General features: G+C 54.1%; 1 protein-coding gene across 1 annotated transcript in view; it reads left to right on the top strand.

Annotated features, from left to right (window-relative positions):
* OPRD1 (opioid receptor delta 1) overlaps positions 1 to 11,796 on the top strand; it is a 40,744-nt gene extending 28,948 nt beyond the window's left edge. Inside the window, exons 2-3 of the mRNA XM_045981368.1 lie at positions 2,383 to 2,732; positions 5,121 to 11,796. Coding sequence (XP_045837324.1) covers positions 2,383 to 2,732; positions 5,121 to 5,662 — 892 coding nt within the window. The 3' untranslated portion in view covers positions 5,663 to 11,796. The remainder of the gene's footprint in view (positions 1 to 2,382; positions 2,733 to 5,120) is intronic.
* Positions 11,797 to 12,388: the final 592 nt, after the last annotated feature.

The following is a 12,388-nucleotide window of genomic DNA, read 5'->3' as shown; positions in this document are numbered from 1 at the left end:
GTGGGTTGAGAGCAGGAGAGCGGCCTGATTTGTCTGAGGAGGCCAGTAGGGCCAGGCTTGGCAGCCCTTTAGCTGGGGGTGGGGGTGGGGGGCAGGCTTGTTAGGAGGGGAGCCTCTGGGGCTCTGCCCAGCCGTCAGTGCGGTGCCTCTCAGGCCGCCTGGACCAGCGACAGGAGCTTCATCACCCGCTTCCCAGCATCCCAGCCCCCTCTGGGAATTGAAGGATCCTCACAAATCAAAATAGCAGGCAAAGAACAGCCTCTAATTGTTCTGCGTAAAAGAAGCGAAATTAGACGAGTCAGCTGTGGGCTTGAGACCGCCTCCCACACAGCTGTGATCCCGCACCCCGCGGAAGACAGACTTCCCGAGACTTGAAATTCTGCTGTCGCCGAGCAAAACTTTTTGCTTCTCCAGCCCCAGGACAAATGACAGCTATTTGGGGAGGGAGTGGGACAGATGCTGGCCCTGGAGGACAATGCGTGAATCAGATTAAAAAAAAAAAAAAAGTCCCTTCATGAAGTAGCAGCCCTAGCTGGTGTGGATTCGTTCCGTCATTCAGAACATATACAGGGCAGTCGGTGTACATTCATCAGCTCGCATGGGGACCCAGGGCTGGGCATGGTAGCAGGGAGTTTCCAGGGCGGTGGAGGCATGCGGTGTGGTTCCACCCTGGGGGTAGAGTGGGGAGACAGCACTGGTCCAGGAGTCAGGAGGTCTCAGTTCTTGCCTTGGCTCTGCTACCGTGTGACCTTGGGTGAGTCATGTCACCTCCGTGGGCTTCAGTTTTCTTGTCTTTTCTCTATGGGCTTTAGGCCACACAGTGCTTCTCAAACTATAGAGCCTATCAGAGTCATTTGGGGGTGGTGCTTGCTAAAGATGAAGATTTCCAGGGCGCCTGGATGGCTCTGTCGGTGGAGCATGTGACTCTTGATCTCCGGGTCATGAGTTCAAGCCCCGTGTTGGTAAGATTTAGTAGGTCTGGGGTGGGGTCTACAAGTCTCCTATTCCAGGAATTCTGGAGGGAGTCCTTGGACCACACTTCCATAAAATCATTTTCCCTCGAACTCTCAGGGCTGCTCCTGCTCGGAAATTTGAGGAGTCACTCATGCAGCCCTTCTCTGGGTTTCTCACATCACTCTAGGGGTATGAAAGCAGCCCTTGTCCCTGCCTTGATACACCTGTGTGTTCCTGCGGTGATCACGCTGCACCGGGACAGTGTGTCTCTGTGTATGGAGCCTCCTCCAGGCTGTCCACTGCTCAGCGCAAGCCTGGTACAGAGGGGGACCACGACAGACATGATGGCCCAGCAAGGGGTCAGTGTGGTGCAGGAGGCCGCAAAGCAGAGTCGGGCATGGAGGGGTGTTTCAGGTGGAGAGGGGCTCAGTTGCACACATCTGGCTTGGATACCTGGGCTCATGCCCTGGGTTGGATGTGTGGGTGAGTCCAGGTGCCTGGGGATAAGAAGGTCTGGATGGGACCACAGGAAGGACTGGGAGTCCCGGCCCTTCACAGAGGGCACCCCTGGAGGTCTGAGGTCTCACCCAGTCTGCTAGGCAGAGTCCCTTCCTCAGAGCTGGCCAGTCGTATTTCCCAAAGATCAGTGGCAGAAGCCAGAGGCTCAGGTCACTCTGGTCTAGTCCCCAGCTTCATCCTTCATAGATGAAGAATAGTAACTGTCATATACTGAGCACTTGCCAGGGCTTTGGGCTCAGGGCTAAGTACCAGATCATCCCATTATATTTCACATCACCCCCATCTTTTTTTTTTACAGTTACAGATACCAATGCTTAGAGAGTTCACATTACTGGCCCCTAGTCCCTCAGTTAATAACTAGTAGAAGCGGGGTTAGAACCTAGACCTGTTTTCCTCTGGAGCCCAGGATTTTTTTTAACCATGTTGCTTATTACCCCTCAGAAGAGGAAGGGCTTTTCCTAAAATACCTTCTGCCAAAGTCAGCCACAGCCAGAGAAATCCTTTTGCATCTGTTATAGTGAAAAGGGGGTGATGTGGAGTCAGGTGGTTCCGGGTTCTAGTCCCACCTCTGCCCCTCACCTTTAGCATGACCTTGGACAAATCATTTCTTCTCCCTGAGTATTTTTTTTTAATTTTTATTTTATTTTTTCTTTTTAAAAAGATTTTATTTATTTATTTGACAGAGATCACAAGTAGGCAGAGAGGCAGGCAGAGAGAGAGGAGGAAGCAGGCTCCCTGCTGAGCAGAGAGCCCGATGCGGGGCTCGATCCCAGGACCCTGGGATCATGACCTGAGCCGAAGGCAGAGACTTTAACCCACTGAGCCACCCAGGTGCCCCCCATTCCCTGAGTCTTAAGTGAAACTGAAATCTGTGAAATGGAAACAATTACACACACGCTTGTTTTGAAGGTACACTAAGATGAAGACAGCTACCAACATCTACATCTTCAACCTGGCCTTGGCGGATGCACTGGCCACCAGCACGTTGCCCTTCCAGAGCGCTAAGTACCTGATGGAGACATGGCCCTTTGGGGAGCTGCTCTGTAAGGCTGTGCTCTCCATCGACTACTACAACATGTTCACCAGCATCTTCACCCTCACCATGATGAGCGTCGACCGCTACATTGCCGTCTGCCACCCTGTCAAGGCCCTGGACTTCCGCACGCCCGCCAAGGCCAAGCTGATCAACATCTGCATCTGGGTGCTGGCTTCGGGTGTGGGTGTCCCCATCATGGTCATGGCTGTGACCCGCCCCCGGGGTGAGTGAGTGCGGAAGCTGTGGCACAGGCCACTGACCCCCCCGGGTTCAGCATGGGGGGGCCCCTGCGGGAGGTATGCATTCCCGACCAGTGGAAAGTATGGCCGGCTGGCCAGTGAGAGTGTGGGGAGTCAGTCAATGAGTGTGAACAGTTGTTGTGAGGATGAGTGATTCAGCAGCGGGCACATGGGTTGCTGGTCAAAGGAAATGTATGAATGGGGTTGTGGAGAGGCGGGCTGTGGGCGTGCAGCCCCTGGCCAGGAGTGTGTGGGGATGACTGACTTAAAGGGAGATAGACAGAGGCCACTAGGGCGAGAGTGTCCCTGACGAGTGAGCCGTGGAGGCCATAAGATCTGCGATCTCAGCCCAAATGCCCTTCCACCCCAATGTGAAAACCACTGGCCCAGCTGATCAAGGCAAGGCCTAGAGAATAGCCTGCAGAGAGTGACAGGTGCATGTCCTCAGAGTGAGAATGGTCACTAACACAGTAGCTGCACCTGTCAGTCGGGGCAGCAGCTATAACAAGCCATCTCCGGAGTTTAGTGCTGAACAGTACAGAGGTTTATTCCTCACATCACCATCGAACGTGAGCTGGAGGAGGAGCTCGATTCCACAGTTCTTCAGGGAACCGGTGCCACTGGTGGCTTTGGAATCCTCCCCTGCTGGCATTTGGCCAGTAGATGAGTACAGAGAAGGAGTGATGAGAGGGCATGGCCAGCCTTGAAATGTTATGGCCCATCTCTTCCTAGTGATGGCTGGTTACATGGTCCCAGCTTGACATAAGGAAGGAGGACGGGTTATATAGCAGGGTGCCAGTGACACAGGCCATTGACCTCTCTGAGCCCCACAGTTTCATGGGGTGTTGAGAAGTTTAAAGGAGACTATATGTGTAAAATACTTAGGACAAGGCAGGGACTCCTACCTTTATTTGACCGTAAGAACATCCAGAATCAGAGAGGTCAGGTGGTTTACTTAGGGTCACAAGCAGACATTTGGTGGAATTTGACCTACAATCCTCAAATTTGACCTGCTGCCCTTATGACTCTTACTCCTGTTGGCCGCTGAGGTGGAGGTTTGCAGAGGGTCGGTGCTGTGGATGGAAGGGGAGTAGGCCTGGGGGGAGGCGTTTTGACCACCCCTAACCCCCGCAGAGGCAGAGCCCCAGGTGACCTCACACAGCTGCTGTGCAGTTGGTCTTGACTCAGTAGCTGGGCCCCATTCCTCACTGTCAGCCTTCAGTTTATGGGCCATTAACTGCAGCCCTGCTGGGGGCCAGACCAGATGGGCCTCCTCACTGTACGCTCCATCCCCGCACATGCTCTCCCACTCAGCACTTGTTGGTTCTGTATGTAACTTGCTATGTGACCTTGCACAAATGCTGTTCCTCTCTGAACCTTGTTCTGCCACCTGCTCAAGGAAGTCCTTGGACTCAGCCCTGGGGGTCCTGGCATCCTGCTGTCCGGAGGACCCACTGTTTGGATCCCCAGTATGTTTCCTACAGCTCTCAGGGTCCAAGTTCACTGCTGGCTCCTCAAAACCCAAAGTTCCAAGAGACCTTGGGAGTTCCCCAGGTCAGTTTCAGGCCTGTGTCTGAATCCAGAAACATCCCTAAGGTGCTCGTCCAGCCCACACCCACACTCCAGGAACAGGGAGCTCATTCCATCCTGGGTGCACCTCTGGACAAATTCCGCAGTCAGAAAGTTCTTCTTGCCATTAAGCTGGGCTTTGTCTCCCTGACCCTAGACCTGACTTCTGGATTCCTAAATGTATCTGCCCCCCTTTCCTGTGAGTGCACCAAGAGTTTGACACCCCCCCCCCCCCCCCGCCGCTGTGCTAAATGTTTCACATGCCTGAACCCATGGAATCCTCACAACCCTTTGAGGTTTAGATACTCTTATTAGTCCACTTTATGGAAGTTCTCCTGGAGGCTGAACAGTTTGCCCAGGGTCACACCACACAGTTGGTAGGGCCCAAGTTCTGCCCTTAAGTCATCATACTCTCTAGATCTGTCTGAGCAGTGTTGTCCTCATTGGAGCTAGTCTGGAAATGAGTAGGGTGTTTTGAGGCCTCACAATAACTGGCATTTGGTGGGTTTGGGCTAAATTATGTCATTACTGCTGTCCATGGATGTAGAGGCTGCTAAAGGGACCAGAAGAGAATATAGAAAGGAGACCTCCTAGATTACAGCCAATCCCACTGGGGTCTTTAAGGATGAGTAGGAGTTCACCAAGTACGGAAGTGTAGGAGGACATTCCGGGCAGAAGAATAACCCTGAACAAAGGCCAGGAGGAGGTGTGGGACTCGACCAAGCCAAGAAGGGTGGCGAGCAGGCGAGGTCGCTTCGGCCACTGCGCCCCTCACCTGCTGTCTTTGCTTGTTTCCCCGGCAGATGGGGCCGTGGTGTGCATGCTCCAGTTCCCCAGCCCCAGCTGGTACTGGGATACCGTGACCAAGATCTGCGTGTTCCTCTTTGCGTTCGTCGTGCCCATCCTCATCATCACCGTGTGCTACGGCCTGATGCTGCTGCGCCTGCGCAGTGTGCGCCTGCTGTCGGGCTCCAAGGAGAAGGACCGCAGCCTGCGGCGCATCACGCGCATGGTGCTGGTGGTGGTGGGCGCCTTCGTGGTGTGCTGGGCGCCCATCCATATCTTCGTCATTGTCTGGACTCTGGTGGACATCGACCGCCGCGACCCGCTGGTGGTGGCCGCGCTGCACCTGTGCATCGCGCTTGGCTACGCCAACAGCAGCCTCAACCCCGTGCTCTACGCCTTCCTCGACGAGAACTTCAAGCGCTGCTTCCGCCAGCTCTGCCGCACGCCCTGCGGCCGCCCGGAGCCCGGCAGCTTCAGCCGCGCCCGCGAGACCACCGCCCGCGAACGGGTCACCGCCTGCACCCCGTCCGACGGTCCAGGCGGGGGCGCCGCCGCCTAAACCGCGCCGGCCCGGCCCGCCTAGCGCCCCTCCGGGGTGACCTGGCAGGCAACCCGGGGCTCGCAGGGGGCGGGGCCGCGACAAGAAGTGGGGCCGAAGGGCGTCCCTATTTTGGAGAAGGGGGTCCAGCGGGAGCGTGGCAGGGTCCGAGAGGCGGGGCCCCTGCGGTGGGGTGGGCCTCCGGGCTGGGGCGGGGCGAGAGGGCGGGGCCTTTGGGCGGCCGGCGCGGTCGAAGGTTTTGGGTCGGGTTCCGGGAGCTAGCGACTCTGGGGCAGCGGGGGCTGTGGCTCTGGAACCGGACCGCTAGACGGAACCTCTGCGGCGGGCCAGTCTCAACCCTGGGACAGCCTCGGGTTCTAGCCAGAGCCGGCCTTGCTGGCCTGGGACCTGAAAAAGCCAAGGACCCAGGACCCAGGGGCCTTGGTGGAGACCGAGGCTTGAGAACAGGGCTGTAAGACTGGGTCTCTCTCTGGTGGTGGGGGGCCTCTTTGGGGGGCGAGAGGGAGGGACAGGTCAGCCAAGCGGCGACAGCTCAAGACTGGGCCACGAGATAGGCAGAGTGCAGGAGATGGTGGCCTCAACCCTGGGGTAGGGTCCCAGCCCCGAGTTGTAGCCAGAGGCGGGGTTGCTGAGGTCCAGGTCCAACTGGACCGTCGTCATAAATAGAAAATAAAATCGAGAGGGAGAGAGAAACAATACGCCTTTTCTGTCCTTGACAGTCCTTTTCTTGGAATGGCCTCAGTATGGACCTCGTGTCCCCCGCACTTTGTGCCAGGGGGGCTTGGGACAGGACAGTGGAGCAGGGCCAGCACCTTCAGGCTAGGATAGCTGGACAGGCCCTCAGCTGGGGTAGGGTCCCCAGCCCCGGGTTCTATGGGGCTCAGAAGGAGGAGGGAGGTCTGGTAGCTCCAAACCCAGAGCTGCCAGGCGGCCTCTGTGCCAAGGGTGTTGGGGGATGGTCAGAGGAAAGGCTGGGGAACTTCTGTCTAGACAGTAGGTCCTCAAGTTGGAGGGCAGACGCTTTTGGGGGTCCGTAGGGGCCTGACTTCTCTGCTCAGGTACTGGAGGACAGAAGATAATGCTAGCATGAGCCCCATGCATGGTAAGTGGCAACTGGCAGCTGGGTGGGGGCATCTGAAGGACCAGTGTGGACTTTTCTTCTGCCCATCTTGGGTCTCTAAGAAGAACCTCCAGGAGATCCTCCTCCTTCTCCCGACATCTGGCCGTGTCCAATGTGTCCAGTGTTTACAGGCAGCTGGAACTGCCCACACAGGAGCCTGTCTCTGAAGGAAGGAAGAAGGCTTTCCTAACTGATAGGAGTTTTTCTCTTCATGTGTTTGGCATTTTATTCAGGCATTCCCAGATCTTTGCTTTCCTACCAGGGTCTGTCCTTGTTCCCTGTGCCTCCCCCGTGCTTCACCTCCTCTCCCCGCCCCCTCCCCACCACAGACACTGCCTCAGTCCCACACCCCTGACTCCCTATTGAAGCAGTGAGCTGACATTCTTGTAGAAACAAATTAATTTTCTTCCCTTTTTGGGACAGATGGAGAGAAACTGACGTCTTTGTCTCAAACAAAAAAAAAAAAAATACCTCTTCTCCCTTTGACAGTCATTTCCTTGGAACAAAAGCCTTTCTCTTGTCTGGGAGACTGTCACTCCAGCAGGGGGTGAACTAGCATTCAGGAGCTTGACGGCTTAGGCACCAGGATGGGCGTTGGGCACATTAGGGGTAGGGATACCCTTAGTAGAAAAAGCACAGCTCCCTTCTTGGGGTGTGGACCCCAGAAAACCCCAGACCTGGGAATTTGCTTCCTCCAGGCGATGGCTTCAGTAGCACTTTGGAAGATGTAGGGCGGTGCCCAGTGCCGCTGGAGACTTCTGTGTCTGGGAGGGGGGTGTATCAGCAAGGGGGGAGGGACCCTCCTGGGCACTCCTGTTCATGTGGGACTCCCTGCCTTGGGGAGATGTCAGAGATTGGGGACAATTTAGGGACTGGGGAAGACTTCTGAAGAGGGTGACATTGGATCCAGGCCTGTTGATTCTCTCCACAAGGACTCTGTCCCCTTCAACTCTCCCTCAAGGCTATTCTGGATCTGCGCCCTGCCATCTCCCATGGCTATAACAAATCTGGCTGGTTTTTACTACTTCTTATACATAAATGTGTCCCGGGGTCCGCAGAGGCTGGGTCCAAACCACGCACATTTAAGGTAAAGCGAATTTGTACCGAAATCAACTTGATGCCAGGCTGTGTGCCCCAGGGACTGGGACTCGGAAATAAGTCAGATACAGCCCGGCCCTCAGAAAGTTCATGCCCGGGCTGGGAGACAAGGTGTCAACAGAGCATCATCTGCATGTGATGTGTGCAACGACAGAAAGCCCCAGGAAGGGTGTCTTGGGGAAGTGTGTTTTCTAGCTTTTTACTAAGACACATTTGTAGAAATTCTAGAAGAGGTGGAAAAGAGAGGGGCTTAAAGGATGTGTAGGGGTTGGCCACCAAGAAGAGGGAACAGCGTGTGCAAGAGCATGGAAATGTTGAGGTGCTTGGCAAACCTGAAAAAAGCTGTGCACATCTGGAGTTTGGGGCTTAACTGAGAGCAATTTCGAGTGTCAGGCTCTGCGCTAAGCCCTTCATGCACATTGTCCCATCCGAGCCTCGTGACAGCCCAGGGGAGGTACTGTTACCCTTATTTTAGACCACAGGCTCGAGAGCAAGCCACTCGCCCCTAAGTCACAGAGCCTGTGGTGGCAGCAGAACTCAGGTTAGTAGGACTTCAGGGTCGAATTTCTGGTGAATTCCAGGGATCACTGATACAGAAGAGCCTTAGTTGCTGGAACTCTGGAATGAGGATTTTTGAAGACTTAAAACCAGATGGAAAAATCTGAAGGAAAAAGGCAATTTTCCATGAACTTTTGTTCCTCCTGAAGCTCTCCAAACCTTCACATTTCAAAACGTACTGTGTGTGATGCATTTTAAAGCTCCAAATTGACAGTGTAATTCTAGATCATCACAGGGCTCTCAGAACCGTGAAGTAGGTTCTGATTCCACACCCAGCCCCCCCTCACCCCCCCCCCCCCGCCCTGCAGGTTTCCACTCCTCTCGCTTCAGGAGGTGGAGGCAAGCTTTTGCCTCCAGTTTCAAAATGTCCTACAATTTCCTGTCTTTTCTTGTGGTGACAGAAGTAGCGGCGAAAGCTGGAGTCAGATTTTGGTTTCCCTCACTGTGCCTCAGTTTCCTCATCTGTAGAACGGACCTCCTTCATGGGCTTGCTGTGAGGACTTAATGAGTTCATTTACAGACAGGGTCCAGATCATGGATCAGCTCTCAGCGCATGGTAAATAGCTGTCATTAGGAGATCTGCTGCAGCATGAGGTCAGAACTGGAGACCCACAGGGAAAAGCAGATGAACTTTCAGGGACAGCAATACAGAGAGAAGAGCCTGGGGACCCAGCCTGAAGATCCCTCTGCTTTCTAGGCTCAGGAGTCACAGCATGGAGAGTGAGACGCTGCTGGAGAAGCAGGAGGAGGATGGGGAGGATGTGCTGCCATAGAAACTGGAGGAGGAGGGCGTTCCCAACGGGGAGGGAGTGATGGATAATGTCAAGTGTCATATAAGAGAGGTTGGTGGTGGGGAGGGCAGGAGGGTGATGAGAATAAAGCAGAGCCTTCAAGTTCAGTTTCCTACATGGCTTGGGAAGCCCCAAATCTGGATTCAAATCTCAGCACTGAAGCTAACCAGCTGTGTGACCTAGGCAAGGGAGTTGCCCTCTCTGAGCTTTGCTTTTCTCTTGGATCTAAGACAAGGGAATGGGTCAGTCTCTGAGGTTTCGTCTCTGATAAGTGTCCTGATTTTGCTGGGTTCTTGGCCACTTGCTAGCAGTGGGAGCTCAGGCAGGTCACTTCACCTCCGAGAGTCCCATCTGAAGGCTAGAGATATGGTGATTGAGGTTCCTACCAAAGTGCCTGGCACCTAGTAGGCCAGTGAATACAGAATTATTCTGTGACAGTAGTGGGGAGCCAGAGGCAGGTGTCTAAGGAGACCTGCTTAGCTTGGAATTTGAAATGTTCCTCAAGGTGGAGAAAGCCACTACCATCTGGAGAGAACTTGGAGGGGCCACAGTCCAGGCTAGTCCTCCACTAAACCTCTGCCTGAAGGCCAGCCCATCTGTTTTCAATGGCAGAGCCTCAGCTGGCCTCTGGCTGCCTTCCCCCACTGGAGCTACTACAGATCCAGGCTGGGAACCAGCTCAGAGGCTTCAGAGCCCCTAGGAAGTGATGCTCCCCACACCCCCAAGGTCATGGTCCTGGCACTCACACGTGAAACACTATATATAACTTTCTCTTCTCATTTATGTATTTATAATTATGTACTCCTTCACTTTCTTCCTGGGCACTGAGCACATAGTGCGGACAGCTCCAGGGAGGGAGCCCAGCTCCGAGCTTACAGATGCTGGGACACCAGAGGAGACTGGGGTGAGGATCTGGTGGCAGGTGGCTGGGGAGTTCAGAATGGGGCCCTGAGGGGCTGGGGAGAGGAATCACTTATCCTGACCTGGTCAAGCGCTAGAGCTGGGGGTTGCCCAGGTTCTAGCCCCATCCCTGGCGCTGGCCATAAGCCCCACTGTGGTAATACTAGTATGTGATATACAGCACCCCCCTTTGTTCTAAGCACTTTACATGGTAATTTACTTAATCTTTGCAGCATGACTCTGAGGCAGGCACTATAATAATTATTACCCCTACTTTATGGATGAGGAACACGAAGCTCAGGGGAATGGCCTATCCAAGACCACAGAGCATGTCCATGGCTGGGCCAGCTAGGATCACATCTTAGATCTGTCAAGTCCACTTCCTCTCCTCTTCTCCTCCTGCCTCCCACGAGGAAACTGATGACACAGAGGGCACCAGGGAGACTCCTGTGTCCAGCTCATAGTCCGAGACTGAGCCTTCCCAGTGCTGGGTTCTGTGCCTCATCACCTTGGCGGCAGACGCCTCCCAAGGAATCGTTGGTTGTGGCCTTAGCGGGGCCCTCTCCCCCATCCACGCCCTCCCTCCCTTGGAAGCCTTTCTTGTTCTATAATTTTTCATCTGCCTGCTAGGACTGTGCTGTATGACCTTGGGCCAGTCACTTCACTCTGGGAGCCCCCTTTCTCCGTCGTGGAGGACAACACTCACAAGAAGTTGTGAAGATTTACAAAAAGGCTTGTCTGTTTTGGTGTCACAAGTGTTCCCAGCAAATGGTACTGCGGCTGGCCCACAGTTGCCATTCAACCGAGCGGATGATGAAGTGCCTGGTGCCTTCACCAGTAAATGGCTGAACCAGTAAATGGCTGAAATGTGGAGCTTTTAATGCGATTGAGCACTTTAGGTTATACCCGCTCTGACCCACATCTCTTAATACTGTAGGTGGGTCAGGAGCAAGGACTTGTTTCATAACCATCTCCTTGAGTTTCAGAAGATGGGACAGTGTACCCTGGAGAAGGAATTTTCAGGAGCACATCTTCTCTCCAAGTACTTTATACATAGCTGTCCCCTTTTGTCCTCACCAAGCCTGCCCTTCCTGGCACCCAAGAGTGGGGCACAGTCTGGGAGGAAAGGAAGATCCCTGGGTGGCACGGGCCTGGGCCTTCTGGCCAGAACCTTTGGGTCATGGGGGTGGAGTCCCTTGGTAGGTGGTGATGCAGGTAACATCCACCTGCTGGAGCTCACCTTCCAGAATCTCCTCTTGTAATAAATCCCAAGCCAGGAGATGGAATATGGGCTTGAATCTCTCCTTCATTTCGTTGCTGTGTGACTTTGGGCACGTCTCTGTCCCTCTCTGGGCTGCTGCCCAATGGAGGGACAGAGGTAGGAGTTGATGGGTTCCAAGGGCTTTGCCATCCTGGGAGAGAACAGAGATCTTTCCCTCATGTTCCTTGATCCCAGCAACAGACATCTCCGGTAAGACGCACTGGGCATTTGCCCAGAGGCAGAGGAAAGGGTGCCTCGGGGTCTGGAATTTGTAATTGGAGCTGCCCTACTTTTGGGATGAGGGAGGCAAGCATGTCAAAACAAAGCTTGATTCAAACACCTGATTTTCTCTTATCCCAGGTCCCATCTTGGTACCAAGGACCAACCTTCTGTTTTCCCAATAAAGAAAAACGCTATTCTTAGTGTCCACATCTCTGGCTGTTTCTTTTGCTATCTTCTGTGGTCTCCTCATGGTGGGGGGCTATTCTGGGGCATGATACAGACCTGCCTGCTCTCACCGGGTGGGTAGACTAGCCCTACCTTTGGGACTGTCTCAGAGGGAGAGGTAACACTGTCCTTAAGAAACCAGTCTGGGGTTCCTGGCTGGCTCAGTCTGTAGAGCCTGCAATTCTTGATCTTAGGGCTTAAATTTGAGGCCCACATTGGGTGTAGAGATTACTTAAAAAATAAAATCTTAAAAAACAAACCCATATGATGGGAGACATACTCAAGGCAGTTGTAGCCACTTCCTAGAGCATGCCCCAAACCAAAGCTGGCTTCTAGAAGCCCCTACTCCCCCAACCCTCCAAATTGGCTCCTCCTTCTCTGTGGGCCACGCCCAATATCAGTCCCTTGTCCTCCAGAACCCTGCCCACCCCATGTACCTGTTTGGGCTCCCACTGACTCCCCCTCCTTTTCCCTTCCACCTTACTCCCATCTCTGTTCCATGTTCCTGACCTGCAGTGACCCTTCTTTTGGCGACAGAAGCCCTAAACCTT

The sequence above is a fragment of the Meles meles genome, chromosome 1 (assembly GCF_922984935.1).
Source record: "Meles meles chromosome 1, mMelMel3.1 paternal haplotype, whole genome shotgun sequence".
NCBI classification, from domain to species: Eukaryota; Metazoa; Chordata; class Mammalia; order Carnivora; family Mustelidae; genus Meles; species Meles meles.
The sequence above is the reverse complement of the archived record's forward strand: the minus strand, read 5'-3'. Positions and strand labels throughout refer to the sequence as shown.